We start from the raw sequence: 18100 nt of genomic DNA on the forward strand, positions 1-18100 counted from the left end.
GCAATGAAAGAATTCCTTTATATTTTCTTTGGGTCTCAGGGCTAATCTTTTCTCATACTAAAGTTTTGCATTTCTTACCATGCTGGTCTTTTTCCTGGCCTGAATCTTATAGTCTTATATTACTCATGCATCCACTCTCTAACCATCTTCCTGTACTTTTTCCATATCCTCTTTTCATATGCATTTCCCTTTTGATATTATTTATCATCCACTTTACACCAAATCATGGTTCCCTTGTTTTTGCTTGTGGTATATAACTTGTCATTGCTGCTATTAAATATTTCTTTACTAGTTCCCATCACTTGGTAATATCTCACCTTTCCAGTTCTTCCATTCAAATCCTCAAGCTTATTTGAAAGATTATTTTTTTAATAATGCTGTATACAATCTCTCACTAATTTCTAAAAAATCTTAACAACTACTGAAGAAATACAATCTGGTCTCTAGTTTCACTAACTCCTTTTATTGCCCAAAAGGGAGTACATGCGGCCTTTGCCAATAACAGAATAGCTGACCTGAGACTGTCAGTGATTTTAATTGGCATCTGGGTAGGAGAATATGGCACATAAATGTTGCCACTCATTGTCCCAAACAATATATTATTGTCAGAGATAGTGAGTTCTACAGCCTGTCAGTTTTCTTCAGTTTACAGGCTGAAAAACCCCAGATTTCTGGGAGAGAAAAAATCCACTTTCCTGTGCCAGAGATGAAATAATTTGTGAACTAGTATTATAATAATAATAATAATAATATTAAAGGTTTAGAAAAAAGTTCCTCTAGTCAGCTGCTAAAATCAGACTTAGAATGGTTGTGCTTCTTTGGGCAGCCTAACAGTTTGGATGCAAGCACCATTTCCACAGAGCTACATAGGCCAGATTATATCTCACCTAAATATAGAAAATTAAACATAGAAATAACACAGAAATGTAAGAAACAAATGAAACATGAGTGAATTGTAAATGTCAAGGGTCTATAGACATGAATAGTCTCCATGATTTTGCAAAACACGAGATGAAGTTCATAGGACGTTAGAGAAAAGAAACAAACCATTCAATGAAAAGGGGATATGTGTTTCTTTGAATGCATATCCCCCTTTTCCCTAGTACTGATACTAGCCATTGTAAAAAGAGTGGGAGAAATAGTTTAGAGACTTATGTATTCTGAGCCCCCATGGAGTTCGAACCCTTACATACCAGAATAACTATCATACTTTGTCTTTGAAGACATTCAATGTTCCAACACTGAATGTCTTCAAGACTGCAATGCAAAAAATCTCCTTTTCACTTCCTTATCTATGTGATCTTTGAGTTTCTAGGAGTGACCATTCATTCTCCCATCTCCATTACTCTATGCATTAATTCCTCTATATCTATCTGATAGGCTCCTCTCACTAACTTATACATCTCAATCATATCACCTCCCCTCTTATTTCACAAGCTTTATAGACTGCATTCCTTTAATCTATCTTTACATTCTAGAGTTCTGAGACAGTCTGTTATTCACCTCTGCACTCTCATTAATGTATCCTTATTGCTAATGTGTAGCCAGGTGAGTACATTGCACAGAAATCCAAATATGGCTTGATTAGTACCTTATACAATGGAATTATCATTTCTCTGTGTGTACAGGTGAGGATTCTTTGCATTATGGCTGCAATTTTCTGGCTAACCCTTACAAATTTGTCTCTTCTGATGTGTCCCCTGAACTTCATTTTCCTGTTCACCAAGATCTCTTGCCTCCTTCACCTCCTGAAGCCAGGTTTCTCCAGTATGATAAAACTCATTCTATGTTCTCTGGCCAGGATGCATAACTTTACACTTATAACAATTACAATAACATGTCAGAACTTCCTGACATTTCTCTTCCTAATTTAGCGTCATCAGCAAACAACTGAATATCTCTTCTCACATGCTGAATTATATCATTGATATATAAATTAAACAATAGTAGTTTCTCCGGCACCTTCTTCTCCCTCAGACACCTCCAGACTTTGGAGGTGTCTGAGGGAGAAGAAGGTGCCGGAGAAATATGTCAGGTTGGTGCAGGAGATGTACAGAAATGTGAAGACAAGAATTCGGACCTGCCTGGGACAAACGAAGTTTCCAAGTGACAGTTGGCTTTCATCAATGGTCAGTATTAAGTCCATTCCTGTTTCATATTGTGGTGATGGAGGAGGTGAGAGAAGCTTGGACAATGTTGTATGTGGATGACATCCTGCTGTGTGCAGAATCAAGAGAAGTGTCAGCCAAACTGGAAAGATGGAAGAAAGAACTGGAAGAGAGAGGTATGTGTTGCAAAGTGGACAGCCAGGAAACAGATCTGGAGCTGGAAGAAAATGTCATCAGGAAGGTTAGGGACTTTAGATACTTAGGTTCAACAGTGGAAGAGGATGGAGAAGCTGAGAAGGAAGTGGGATGCAGGATATAAGCGGGATGGAGGAACTGGAGAGAGAGAGAGATGGCTGGAGTGCTATGCAATAAGAGGGTGCCAATCAATCTAAAAGGCAAAATCTATAGGATGGTAGTGAGACCAGCTATGACGTATGCTATGGAAACCATGGCCCCGAGGAAAAATAACATCAGCAGGATGGAGGTAGCAGAGATGAGAATGCTTAGGTGGAGGTCATATCAGATGGATGTGCAGGGGAGGAGGAAGTGCAGGCAGCCAAAGAAGAGATGGAGGGAGCTGGTGGAGGTGGACTTGAGGATGAAAAACTTGGATGTGGTTACAGCCCAAAACAGGAGGATATGGAGAAGACTCACCAAAAACAGCCCACTTAAGTGGGACAAGCTGCAGAAGAAAAAGAAGTCCCAAAACAGAACCCTGTGTTATCCCACTCATCACCTTCCTTTTTTTGGGACATTGCACTACCATGCACAACTCGCTGGTTTTATCAGTCAGCCATCCCTGTAATAAAGCTACCAAATAACTATCATCTTCATCCTGCTCAATTTCAACAGTAGGTTATCATATGGTACTCAATCAAATGCTTCAGCAAAATCCATATAAATAAGTATATTCTCTGTCTAGTGTACTAGTCACCCTATTATGAAATGTAAGTAAATTACCAAAGCAAGACTTCCCTTTAAAAACTCATGCTGCTCTCCTGAGGGATTTCCACTCTCATCAATCCAAATTTGTATCTATCTCTAACCATCCTCTATAATACCTTCATCACTATACCTGATATAGTGGCTTATAAATTAAATTAAAGATGCCAAGAAATTATATTCTGTTTAATCCTTGATCCATAAAAGCAAACTTCACATAAAAACTTTGTTTGCTTACACTTATATAAAGGATTAAACACGAATATAATTTCTTGGCATCTTTAATTTAATTTATACCCAAATGAAAAAATTATAATTGGATTCTACCTTATGCAATGGCACCATTTTTCCTTTCCACTCTTTTGAGACTGTTCCTATTGCCAGATTCCTGTTGAACAGCCAAGTCAAGGGCACTCCAGCTTTTCCACACATTCACATAGTATATGTGGTGATATCCCATCCAATCCCACAGATACTGTATATTAACATCAGCATTACTTAATATTCTAAATACTTCCCATTTCTGAACTGAGAGTCTTTAATCCTCATTGTTATTCAACATTACTTGTAACTCTTTCCCTCCACACACACATGCTAAAAAATATTCACTGATCATTTCAACTACATCTTCAGCAGATGTGATCTGTGTTCCATCTCGAGCGATTAAAATCATCTTTTCTATTACTGGCAACATAACTGTAGAATTCTCTATGGTTTTACTTTACTCTCTCAGCCAATCTCCTTTCATATGCCAATTTCTGCTTGCTTGTCACTACTTCTGTCACCTTCCTGATCTGTGCCTTATACTCAATACAATAAATCTACTTACAAATAATGGAATCAGAAAAATCACTAAAATTAGTTTTTTAAGTACTAGGTTTAGAATTGGTTATAAATATATCAAACCTTTAGGGGATTAAAGTGTCATTCAATTAACAAAAATTTATTTGTTATATATGATAATAACAAATAACATGTGTGTGTTATTTGTTATAATCGAAAATGATTATCATTACTTTTCTAAAACTATAGAAATCTTGGTAATCATTCCACTACCAAACAAATCAAACTCACCGAGATGTTCTAATTGAAGACTTTGCAACAAGAAGTAGGAAGCTTCAAAAGCTTCAATTTTATTGACTTTTGGAAATTAAATAAAAACTACTGCGATAAAGAGCCAATAGGCTTCACTTCGGCAAAGTAAATTTATTCAAATTAAATGGATATTGAATCCAACATTATTTCTTAGCCGAATAAGAAACTCAAAAATAGGAAATCTATCTAAGAGTTTCGTGCTGAATATAGAAAACTATAAAAGTTTGGTGAGTCCAAGCGTAAGCCAACAAGTGGTACATGCTGGAGCGACTCGTAGTAAAGGTGGAGTAAGGCTCCGATCACTCTCCTTAGTATTTTCCCATAATGTAAAACCCAACTCCTGGGAGATATATGCTGTTATACATTATGGGAGAAGGTCACTACGCACACCAGTTTCGACCTTTTTTGAGGTCTCGTTAGTGAGTAGGTAGACCTAGATGTAAATACTGAGGTTGCAGTAATACAAAGCTTATTTCTTTACTGTACAAGTCACCAAAAGGTGCACTAATAAATTACTGAGACAAAGAGCCAATAGCTTTCACTTCGGTGTAGTAAATTTATTCAAATTAGGTGGATATTGAATCCAACATTATTTCTTAGCCGAATAAGAAACTCAAAGATAGAAAATCTATCTAAGAGTTTCATGCCGAATATAGAAAACTATAATACAAGTTGCCCCAGCATGTACCACCTGTTGGCTTACGTTTGGACTCGCCGAACTTTTATAGTTCACCGATTCCTAAAGATAGAAATCTTGAGACCATCAGTTCCTAGTAAGTTTTATATCTAGAAAAGCCAAAACACTATTAACTTCTGGTTCGGATGTGAAGTTTATATTTTGATGAAAATTGTTTAAATGATCCAGAAAGGTTTGCAAGTTTTCCAGGCCATACTCCCAAATTAGGAAAATGTCGTCCATGTAACGCAGCCTGATTTTGGGTTTTAGTGTTGCTGAGGAAATAGCTTTTTCCTCAAAATCTTCAAGAAAAACGTTAACTAGCATTGGAGACAATGGACTACCCATGGCCAAACCGCTGTTCTGTTTGTAGATCTTGTCTTCAAATAAGAAGTAGCCTGAATCCACACAATGAACAAGTAAGGTGAAAATCTTCTTAGATACTTGTTTTTTAAAAGACTAAGGACTTCCTGGGTTGGAATGTTGGTGAACAGTGAGACTATGTCAAAGCTGACCATTCTGTCAGTTCGTTAAGTTGGATGTTCTTGATCTTCAAGACAAAAGCAGCCGAGTTGAAATACGGCCCAGTAAACTTACAAACCTTTCTGGATCATTTAAACAATTTTCATTAAAATATAAACTTCACATCTGAACCAGAAGTTTATTTGGTTTTGGCTTTTCTAGATATAAAACTTACTAGAACAACTGATAGTCTCAAGATTTCTATCTTTAGGAAGCCAACATACACTGATAGATACCTACATGCTTCATCTCACCACTACACCCCTCAAAAATTAGCAATTATTTCCACACTTGCTCATCGGGTGAGATCCTTGTTCAGAAGAAGACGAACAAGGATCTCACCGAACTTCAACATGAACTTAATTAACCCCCGAGCCTAGTTCGCCGAGTGGTTAGCATATCTGCTCTCCAGCCAAAAGTCTGCAGGTTCAAATCTTGCCATGGGCATGGATGTTTGTGATTGTCTGTGGAAATACTAGCGGTGGTGGCCAGCAGCAGTTGCTGTTGGTGTAGTTGCAGTTAGTGGATTTGAGTGTTGAAGACGTAGAGTTGTGGAGTGGGTACCTTCCCTCGATGATTCTTTGGACTCCGTGGAGGTGTCATGTAATAATTATAATTACCTCAAAAGGACTTTCTTAAATAATGGTTACTCTCCTAAAAGTATCTATAATTGTCTTAGTGTACGTAATCAACAAAATAATGAAGACAACTCAAACTCCACAGCCTACATCTCCTTACTGTATATAAGTTCTATTTCTCCTAATCTACCAAAAATCCTGAAGAAATTTAATATTAAAACATATTTCTCCACCTTACCAAAACTACAATCTTGCCTCAGTCAACCTAAAGTAAAACACAACCTTCTTCAGTTCCCAGGAGTGTACAAATTCATTTGTAGTTGCGGCAAACCATATTATGACCAAAACGGAAAAGTCCATTTCTCTCTGCCTAGAAGAACATCAACATGACATTTCTTACAACGAAACCTGTTGTAAGAAATAAGAACCACGTTTTATTTTCTGCTAATACCAATGTTGAAGGACGACCACATCAAATAGACTGGAACTTAACTTCAAACATCGATAAATGCTCCAATGAATTAGAGAGACGTATCTTGGAATCCAAAGAAATGACTCTCGACCCGGCCCATCTAAAAAGCAATCTCAGTTACAGCCTACCCAATTCACATAGCGCTGTAATCCAGTTTTGCCATACTCATGATATCATTCACATGCAAAGTGCTTCACGCCAGAACTAACGCTCGGACTCCATTTCAAACACAACTACTACTTGTTCTAAACTCTGTGCCTGTTAAAGTACAATATATTTTTAAGACGTTTACTCCCTGGTATTATATTCACCTTATGAAGTTGGCATTTCCGATGAAACTAGTAGTGAAACCTTATGAAATCCCTTATATTTTTGCTCAGTGTTTAAGCCAGTTAATAACTATAAATGTCATTAAACCAAGTCAATTACTCTGCAAATAATATATATATATGTATATGTTGAAAGTTTTTTACCTTGGTTCTATTAAACATTAAAGATACCAAGAAATTATAGGTCACAGTAGTTCCTTATACTCATTTATGTAAAGGCAATTCTGTATTCCTATAAATAAAGGAAGAGTGAGGTATCTACTGATTGCAATGATTACCTTTTAAATAAAATTCTACTGAAAAATACTTGTAACTGACATCACACACACTTATCAGTGGTGCTGCATGCCCATTTCGATTGGGTTTGCTGCTGTGGCTTATGCAACCCACGCTACCAAATGCATGTCAGGTTGACCATATGATTGCATTTTTATTGATCTGTGAAAATTTTTCGAGTGTACAGCACATAAGTACTCATCTTAATTGGTCTAATGTGATTAATTGTAGGATAAATTTAAATGCTTTAATTTATCAATTAATTGTAACCAAATCTGTGCAGAATGGGTGCAATGTGCTTGTTTTAAGATACTGTATATTAGAAAACAATAATGAAGGAAAATGCTATATTTGGTTTTTTTATTTGAATTACTCAAAGGTGTAAAATTTGGAAGAGGAAGATGATGCTTACTTCCTTCAACTACAACACTGTTTCCCATTTTAAATATGGGCAAAAAAGTTATACATTTATTGAAAATTATATATTAAAAAGTTGTCTACCATGTCAGTTCACACTTCACTCACGGTAAACAGATGAAACTCAGAAAACAAAAACAGCAACTCATGACAAATGATAACATTCATTTGGATTGGTTGACTCAATAACCAATCACAGCCTCTAGGTGCTGTTGTCTCAGAACTCACTTTGCCTCCCCTTTCTGAGCAGTTTAAAACTACTAGAATGCTAAGAATTTGACCAGCTGCATTATCTGTACATCTTTTCAAAGGGCTTAAAGGTGCACATATTTTGAACACACACCTGGGCTGTTAACGTGGAAATGTGATGCAGTGTTTACTCATCGTAAAGTTCCCTCTTCATGAAGCATTAGTATATTGTGTTTGCTTTTAGGAATCACATAAAGTCTGGAAACATTTAGTGGAGTCTTTAACGGAAATAAATGCAAAAATATAATATTGGTGATATTGCTAATTGGTGGGTGAGTACTGGATACCTAGCCCACACTGAATATTCACCCCTGATATATATATATATATGTGTGTGTGTGTGTGTGTATTGACGAATGTATAAAAATGTGTCTGCCCAATATGGAAAGGGTGTGTTACTTGGTGCGATCAAGCTCCCACCAGACTTGCAGTATATATAAAACACTTCACAGTGTGAATTCATGGGTAACTCTCTTCATTAAGGTAAGGGTAATTGGTTGATCATTTAGTTTGATGGTAGACTTTCATCTCTATTATGAAATATGTTGAATATAAATTTCAATGCTGTTTGGTAGATGATGGCTGAATAAGTCAGTACAGAAACGATATAAGAGGGATGTTAGTTCTGGCTTGCAAATTTTAAATCTTTTGTATCTGAGTATTCATTTTGCTTCTGTTGTCTTTCTTTAAAAAAAAAAAAAAAAATTCATGCATTGTACACTATTCTGATAAAATAGTAGGTTACTATATTTTTGCATCTGTTTTTTGTGCAGGTGCCATTAGAGAAGAAATATTGCTAGGGGGTTGGATTTTTCTTTAGATGATGTCACAGTAGTGCAATCTGAAAGTGTGAGAGAGAGGTAGAAGTACAGCGAGCAGTTGGGCCTAATGGCCTTTGTGGCTGAATGCATTTTTTTTTTTTTTTCATGCTCCTGTACATATCAGATTTGATAGTAGAAAGGATTTTGAATGAAATGAGGAAAGAAGAGCTCCATTCCAGTAAAAATTACTTCTGTAACTTGATCAATGCAAGTGTTTTGATCAGGAAAGCAGAAACAGTAATCTTACAATGGTGGGGAAGATAAAAAAAAAGTGCCAGATATAATATTCTTAATCTTGATGCCATTGTTGTGCCAAGGACTGGAGGATGAAATTTGATGAGAAAGAGCATTTAAAAGAAATCAAATGTGCTGGAGGCTTCACGTCCCATAAACCATGTAGAATTGTTAGCTGTGTAGTATTGGAGAAAAGTTGGACCCATTCTCCTTGCCATAATATGGCCAAGAGACTAGGTACTGCTTTTATCCTTTCCAAGAATACACTGAGAGTATATTCCCACATATTATCTAATGGTTTGCCTGTGTGAGTACTGAAATACTCTCAGGAGGGAGTTCTGGTCGCCACAAGATGTTTAATGTGCATAGAAAGTGTTTGTTATTATTACTCAAACTGTATATAAGAAAATGGAATAGAAGTTGCAGCTCTTGTTCTGGAGACTAAACATGTTATCAGCAACTTCAAACTATACATTAAGTATTGGTTGTAGTGTTTCATCAGGTGATGATGGTCATTTTACTAGTAGATGATGAAGGTTTCACATATGATTCACTCCAGCAAAATTTGTGTCTTATCTGTCCCCTACTAATGTACTATAGTTTCCACATAAAGGTCTACCCAATATTTTTACAAAAAAAAAGAAAAAAAAATTTTAATGCCGTCTGTCTGATTGGCAACTTAACTGTTAAATTTTTTTACCAAAAAAAAAAAAAAAAAATCAGTTAATTCTTTATTTCAAGTATACGAAAAGAATGATAGCCCTTTTCTGCTCATATAGTGGTAGTAGGAAGATATTTTTCTCTAAGAAACTAAATCGGATGTAATTTCTGGCCATTATATCTGTCTTCATGACTTAGTGTATTGCCGTAGAATGAACACACACACACACACACACACACACACACACACACACACACAAATTAACAGATGTATCAGACTATATAGATATTTTAACTGCCTTATCACAGCATTCAGTTTGGTTGCTATGAAGACAGGTTACTTGGCTATGACAAGCACATTAATAAACTAAACACATTAAATAAGTAATTGTGAATGTAAGCTTTTTTTTTTTTGCATACAATATATTAAATCTTAGATAATTAACCTTAGATACTTAGAATTATCACAGTAACAAATATTTATAATTCTTTATTTTATCCATTTGTGTTTTGTTAGTTCTTTACCAACAAGTACATCTTCCACTGGAAACTTCGAATCCGATCCTGTCAAACTGGAAAAATCTCGTAAGGCCAAGTTACTAGAAAATGCTCCACGTAGACCATATGATATTGATCTCTATCATTGGGAGGAAGAAAATTTGGAACCACCAATGATTGTTAAGTAAGTACCAAGAGCTGTAAAAGTTTATCTTGTCTGTTGTTAAGGGGGGGAAAAAGATGGGGAGAAGAAGGAAATATCATCATGGCTTTCTGAGCAGACTGCTTCTTAGAAAATTAATATCAGTGATGAGCTGAAACCATTTCATTGAATCTTGAGAAAGTGATTTGTTAATTATTTGAGTGATACAGCTGCTTTTAATAAATGTAATATAAAGTATGTGGTGTTTGCTCTATTTATTGTTAATTTTCATGCCAAATTTGTTATAGCTGTTATTCAGTTTATTTAGAAAATCCTGGAAATTTGCACTGGATATGTCCCTTCTTCTTCTTCTTCCTTTCCAGGCTTATAGGCCAAGTGGCCTATTCTAGACTCAATTCCATCTTTTTAAGGGTCTTCCTCTGCATCGAGTACCTTTTGGGTAGTAATTTAGAATTTGTTTAGGTATTCTGCTTCTATTCATTCTTAGTATGTGTTCTTTCCATTTTTCTCTATAGCAAATAACTGTTTCAAGGGAGGTTGTAATTCCAAGTTTTTTTCTGATTTTGCTGCTTTTCATTTTGTCCATTATTGTGACTCCTTCAGTTCTGCGCAGAAATTTCATTTCGGATGATTCAATTCTTCTTTCATCTGCTTTTTTTATTATCCATATCTCACTGCCATAAAGTAAGGTTGGTTTAGCTACTGTATTGTACTTGTACTGCACTGGATATGTTTAGAAGAATAACATCATCTGTATAAAGCAGAGAGCTAAGTTTGATGTCACTGATTCTAATACGAACTATCATCCACTTTTTCTGATAATGTGACCCAGTTTTTTTCATATCAGTTCCACACAGGAGAGGCTAAAGAACTTAGAACTTGTTGCTGTGTGCATTTAAGAATTTTAAGGGAGAGAACTTTTATATATATATATATATTTTTTTTTTTATAGGAAAAATATCAGTAGGTTCTCAGTAGCTGGTTGTGGAAACTATTTCATAGGATAGAGCCAATTGGAATGGAAGGGAGGAAAGCAGTTTCAATGTATATGTGAAGATGAACTATAAGAAGGATATTAGGCAGCTGTTCGTGTTTGTGGCTTAGTGCAAAGCTGAGGAATGATGGATGCTAGTCCTGCAGAGAAGTTACATGGAAGTATCTGTAGAGCCATAAGGTTGAAATGGATATTGTGAAATAGTTTTGTTTGTTTGTTTGTTTATTTTCTCCTTGGGTTATATATCAGAGTGGTTTATTAACTTTTCAGTTAATATCACAGATTCAGATCCAGGATTTTATTATAAAAAGCACCTCCATAGTGCAGTTAGAAGAATGACAGTACATTGTGCCCTTTAATTGAAAAAGGCCTAAGTTTGATTCTCGTTGTGATGAGAGGAATCTTTATTGTTTTATTTTATTATTTTTTTTAATTGAAGGTAAGTTAGCCGATCTCATATGGAGGTAGCAGGGTTTTTTTCTCCCGGAAACTCAGGTTTTAAATCCCACATACTGACAAATCAGCCTTGAGAACACATACAATTTACAGACAAAAAATACAGTGGTGATAGTGGGCAGTAGATGGCATTGGTGTAGGTGAAGATGGTAGTGGCAGTTCACTGTAGTTGGTGGATTAAGTGGTTGAGACCATTGGTGCACCCAGGGAGCAGGCCAAGGGCCCCCCCCCCCAGAAGAAAAAGGAAAAAACACTAGAAAAATTTCCAAAAATCTTTTCCTAATTAAAATTCTTTTTTTTTTTTTAAATTTATGTTGTGTCATGTCTTCTATTTCTATACTACTTATGAATTAGCAGTCACATAAAGTGGGAATACCCTATAGCTCTCGGGAATCCTGGCTGTGAGCGAAGTAGTGCTCGGGCACTACTTCGTTTCAGCCCCTGTATCAAGGTCATCATCGGAAGGATACAAGTGTATAAGGAACCAAGCTACATGCTCTAGCCCTGTATACCGGTAAACTAAATCTACATAGTTAATTAATCCTTTTTCCTAGCCTGACCTCTAGTGATAAAAAATAAAAATAAATAAATAAAAATAAAAATAAATAAATAAATAAAAAAAAAATAATAATAATAATAATAAAAAAAAAAAATATATATATATATATATAAATACAACTACAATAAACTGCTAAAGTCCTCATGTATTAATATTCTTCTGGATTTGTACAGTTCTGATTGTTATTTTGATTATTTTTCTGATTATATATGTTCTGATTGTTGATTTTAAATCCTTAAAAAATAACCAAGACATTATAATCACGAAAGCAGATAAAGGCAATGCCACTGTCCTTTTAGACCATACAACATACATTGAAAAAATGAACCATTTGATATCGGACCACAACACTTACCAAATGGTAAACTACAACCCCCACAGAACGTAACAAAAAGAATAAAACTGAATTAATCAAATCTGTCCACACATGGCCTGAAGAAACAACAAAAAAATTAATACCTCATTATGCCCATGCACCCAGAATTTATGGCCTGCCAAAAATACACAAACCAGGCACGCCACTACATCCGATTGTTGAAGGAATTGACAGCCCAAATTATCACTGAGCCAAAAAATTAGCAGCCACACTCAAGGAATTGATAGGTCAGTCCCCTTCCTACATAAAAAATACACATTTCATTAATAAAATTAAAAACATTACACTCAACGACCAAGATTTATTAATCAGCTTTGACATAACTTCCCTTTTCACCAATCTCCTAATCAATGACACTATCTTGCTCCTACAGAACATATTTCCACACAACATCACCGCCCTCTTTGCCCACTTTATCCGCTCCGGATAATTCGTGTGGCAAAACAATTTTTACCTTCAAAAAGAAGGTACAGCCATGGGCTCACCTCTTTCCCTCCAATAGCTAACTTTTATATGGAAGACTTTGAGCAACATGCTCTAGAGACAGCATGTCTAAAGCCCAAAATTTGGCTCAGATACGTCGGCGATATTTTCGCCATTTGGCCCCACAGCCGCAAAGCTCTAAATACATTCCTTAGCCACCTAAACATACAACACAAAAGTATCCAATTCACATTGAAATGGGAAAAAAACAACTCTCTTCCTTTCCTAGACACACTTGTCACGTCTTCCCTCTGGCTGTCTCTCCTCAGTTTATCGCAAACCTACACACACAGACCAATACATACACAAAAATTCTTACCACCACCCAACACAAAACTAGGTGTCATAGGCACCCTTAAACACAGAGCTCTAACAATTTGTTCTAATGAACAAGCTCTAAACCAGGAATACAAGATCATCAACCAAACATTTATAAAAAATGGATACAGTAAAAAAACTATTCACAAGATCCTCCATAAAGATACCACTTAGAACAAAAAAGATTTCAGGAATGCTATTGCCATTCCTTATGTTAGAGGCATTTCTGAAAAATTAGACAGAACACTACGCAAATACAACATTAAAACCACCTTTAAACCCCCAAACAAGTTAAAACACCTACTCAGTTCTTCTAAAGATCCTCTTCCACACCTAGCCCACCCAGGGGTATGCAAAATACAATGCACATGTAACATACCATACATAGGGGAAACAAGGCATACTATCCCAATCAGACAAGACGAACACAAACGACACATTAAATACCTCCATTTTGGGAAAACCGGCCTTTCTGACCACGAAAATCAAAACATACCACAGTATTGATTGGAAAAATACCAAGTCCCTACACCACACCAAAACCTGGTTTGAGAGAAAATTTAAAGAGTCATGTGAAATGCTCAAACACAACCCAAATCTCAACAAAAATGATGGTCTAACCATTTCAAGAATGTGGAGGACCCATCTACAACCTGTATAACAACCTAAACTAGCCATAGAAAAATCCCACTACAAGAAGATAACCTGGTGAAGTGTTTGTAACATTCAACAGCAACTGAAAGAAATCATATTATAACAATCAGAACTGTACAAATCCAGAAGAATATTAATACATGAGGACTTTAGCAGTTTATTGTAGTTGTATTTATATATATATATACAGGGTGTTCGGGATAAATTTGACATATTTATAATTAATTATATTTTTCCGTAAGTTACATGTATTAACACACACTTCTCTTCATTTAAAAGTTTGGACCCTTCTTCATTCATATACAAGATGTCAGAAAGGATGGATAGCTGGAACCCACCTGAATCATGGAAGAGAATAACTTGTATCATGATGATTCGTGCCCGCCATCAAAATAAGGATATTACGACTGCTGCCCAATGCTCCCTGAATACAGTAAAAACAATCAGGCATGAACTAGAGACTTGCAATGGTGACTATGAGGATGTAGCAAGAAGAAAGATCCCTAGCAGACGATCTGATTGCGTTCGTACAGCAGAATTCCTCGCAAATCTGCAGGAACAGGTGTTGAAGAACCCTGGCATTGGAATTCGGGCTTTGTTCGTGGAGTTGCTAACTGTAGTCAAGCCCTGGATAACAAGGGTAGCCAATGGTAGGCCGTATGTATGGCAGCAGGATTCGGCCCCTTGCCACACCTCTGGGAAAAGTCAAAAATGGTTGTCTGAAAATTTCTACGACTTCACCAGTCCAAATGTTTGGCCTCCAAACTCCCCAGACCTTAACCCCATGGATTATTTTGTATGGGGCGCAGTTGAAAAAGACACCAATCGCACTTCCAGTAATACAAAAGCCCAGTTAATGGATAAAATTAAAACAGTTTTTGCAGCCCTTCCCAGGGAGACTGTAGCATCAGCTTGTTCGAGGTTCCGAAGCAGAATTGAAGCTGTGATCGATGCTAATGGTGGTTATTTTGAGTAAATCTTGTTGATAGTATTGTAATTAACTCTGCCTGTAATGTTTTTTTGTCAATTCATTAAATTTAATAGATACAAAGAAGATTTTCTTTTTCCTTACGAAACTGTCAAATTTATCCCGAACACCCTGTATATATATATATTTTTTTAAATTTATTTTATTATTTTTTTTTTTATCACTAGAGGTCAGGCTAGAAAAAAGGATTAATTAACTATGTAGATTTAGTTTACCGGTATACAGGGCTAGAGCATGTAGCTTGGTTCCTTATACACTTGTATCCTTCCGATGATGACCTTGATGCAGGGGTCGAAACGTCAAGTTTTATTTTATTAGTAATTAATAAAATAATCTGTTCAACACGTGTTTTTGTGTCCCTAAATTTATAAATATGAATTATTTAAACTATATTTCTCCCCTAAACTTTCAGAATATATTCTGTTCTGATTAGCACCATAGCTCTTCTGTTCTCTCTCTCTCTCTCTCAGTATATCAACTTCCTCTTCAGAAATACAAACTTCTTGCTCAAGCGCACTATTGCCTGGTGCATGGAAAATAACATGGTAGTGATATGAAAGTAAAATCATCTCTTATTATGTAAAGAAGACTATAGTTCTTTAATAGCATAAAACAAAATATCAGAAAGTTAAATATTTTCTTCTCTCAAGTTTAAATTACAGAAACAAAAACTAAGTTCAAGGAGATTCTTTTTTTTTAAAAAAAGCCTTATAAATTTGAATAGCTTGTCCAGAGCAGGCTTTTACAAACACCCATGCCCATGGTGGGATTCGAACCCATGGCCTGTTGGTTGGAGAACAGGCATGCTATCCACCCAGCTAACCAGGCCATTTTACAATTAAATATCATAATTAAGCATTTTGCGATAGGCCATAACTATACAAAGATTTCATTTATAAACATTACTAAAGCAATTTGTAATTACAAGAAATAATGCTTATCAGTATACATTTAGGAAATTTTTACATATATAATAAAACTATAAGTTATCCTTCCCTTTTTATTTATTTATTGAAAATCAGCTGTCACTAAAAAAATATTAAAAAAATGTAAGATAATCTGATATAACTAATTAGCAGATATCCTACAGTTTGAAGTGGATTACTGAGAGGGGATCATTGATTAATCAGACTGTCCTCCTCTGCACAGTATCAAGAATTTTCAGGGAGGTCCTTTGTGGTATGTTGCCTCAAACACAAAAACAACAGGTCGGGTTGATTTGAGACTGAGATTGGCATTAAGTAGAGATGTGATAGAAGAATAAAAGAAAAAGAAGCAGGTTTAGTTTGTTTGGAGTTGGACTGCAAAGGTATGCTGCTTGTGTTTTAACAGGCCCATTGGAAAGCAGAGAATAGTGGATGCCATTTTAGCAGAGCATTGTCGATAGGAAAGACATAGCATTGAGACAGACCATGTGTGAGATAGATCGAAGTGAATCAGAGAGAGAGAGATCATACTTCAGCCAAATTGCTCTCTGTAAGATGTCATCAAAAATTTTTAGGGAAGTTTTTGGTGCACCACCCAAACATGTGAACAGTATTCTGAGGATTTGGAATTTGTTACTAACTCGATTTGGAATATCGAGTTAGTAACTGGTTGAGTGAAAAGTGCTGTCTTGGTAAAAGGATGCCAAGTTTTAAAGCTGAGGAATCAATTGATATGTTTGTGCCAGGACAGACTACAAGTAAATGTCAGCCCAAGAAGAGAGATCTGATCATGTCTGGTGATTTGTGCAGGTTCAGATCAGAACCATGCCACTTAGCATCCTTGTAGTGCCAAAGGACTCAAGGTTGGGAGTAGTGGTGATTGGAGAGTAATTGAATCTTGCACATGAGTTACTGAGAACAGAGATAACCTATATACACGGTGACCATAATTCCTTCATTTAAGAGGACAGTCCTTTATTTCACTGCTCTGTCCTTTAGATTTATTTTTTTTTCTAAAATGGCCATTTTGTCCTTTATTTTGTGAATTGAAATAGTAAACTGAATATTGGCAAACAGCACAGGCCTACAAAAACATGAAACTGTCATTTCACCTGCACTCATTAGTGGTGCGGCATATATGGCTGCATCATTGATGTGCGTATGTACATATTGTGCTTGACTGTGTGTGTGTGTGTAGTGTAGAAGTGTATTGTATGTTCAAGCAAGTAAAGCTTAATATTGTTTTTGTTATTACATATTAATTATTATTTTATAGAACCATTGTCATGGCACTCAAAAGAAAATGTATTTTCAACAAAACATTGGAGGAAGAATTTCCTTTCATAAAAAGAGGATAGTGACTTCAAATGTAATAAATGTTTGGTAAATTTTAATATCGTGAATAGTGGCAGATCAGCCATTAAACAACATTTACAGACATCAAAACACAAAGAAGCTGAAGTCAGGGCTTCATCGAGTAAATCGTTAAACTCTTTCCTTGTTAGCAAAATTTTTGATAACAAAAGTAAAACAGCACTAAAAGAAGCATCTTGGTGTTATCATTCTGTTTATTTATTTATGCTTATGGCTACATGAAAACTGGTAAGTGAAAAGTACAATCACAATTTCCAGAAACAAGTGATGAAAATCTTAACATATAAAAGTTCATTACATAAAAGGCACAACCTGCTTTCTGAGTCTCCTTTTTTAAAAAAAAAATATAAAGCAAAATTTACTTGTCATAATTAAGCCAGGGACAATTATTGTCCTGCTGCACCAAGTATGACAAGGCTGCATGTTCTCACAACACTTCACAACATAAAAGTAGCTGTATCTGAGGTTTAAGTAGAGAGCAGTTGTGTCTTGTGTGAGAAAACTTGATCCATTAGAGGAGGCCCATTTCACACTGTATCATCATCTTCTAACATGAGGAGGAGTTCTGCTGATACTATGACGATGACTATGAGAGTAACTACGAGAATAACGTCTTTGTGGTGAGATCATCATTATACCAACTACCGGTCAAGGTCCAGGCTGGAAAGCCAATTCAAGGCCTCACCCATCACCTTGTGGATGTCTTGTAGGCCACCACCGTGAAATTGGCGCCTTGGGCAGTCGTACACAATATGAGTAATCGTCTGAGCCACGGGAGAACAATCACAATAAGGGTGATCTGACAGCCCCCTTTTATGTAGAAGATAGCCACATCTGCCCTGACTAGTTCTGATCCTGTTTATGGGTGACCAAATCTTCCTAGGAAGATCAAAACCAGGCTGTGGAGCACAAGGATCTTCTACCAGGAAGCC

The 18100-nt window shown here is 36.0% G+C and overlaps 1 protein-coding gene across 1 annotated transcript in view; it reads left to right on the forward strand.

Moving 5' to 3' along the window:
* Positions 1-18100, forward strand: part of LOC150108789 (UV-stimulated scaffold protein A-like) — a 289257-nt gene that overhangs the window by 150436 nt on the left and 120721 nt on the right. The window contains exon 4 of the mRNA XM_090414259.1: positions 9897-10061. Coding sequence (XP_090270385.1) covers positions 9897-10061 — 165 coding nt within the window. The remainder of the gene's footprint in view (positions 1-9896; positions 10062-18100) is intronic.

This window comes from Typopeltis vanoorti, chromosome 2 (genome assembly GCF_054136105.1).
Source record: "Typopeltis vanoorti isolate ZY-2024b chromosome 2, IOZ_Tvanoo_1.0, whole genome shotgun sequence".
Taxonomy (NCBI): domain Eukaryota; kingdom Metazoa; phylum Arthropoda; class Arachnida; order Uropygi; family Thelyphonidae; genus Typopeltis; species Typopeltis vanoorti.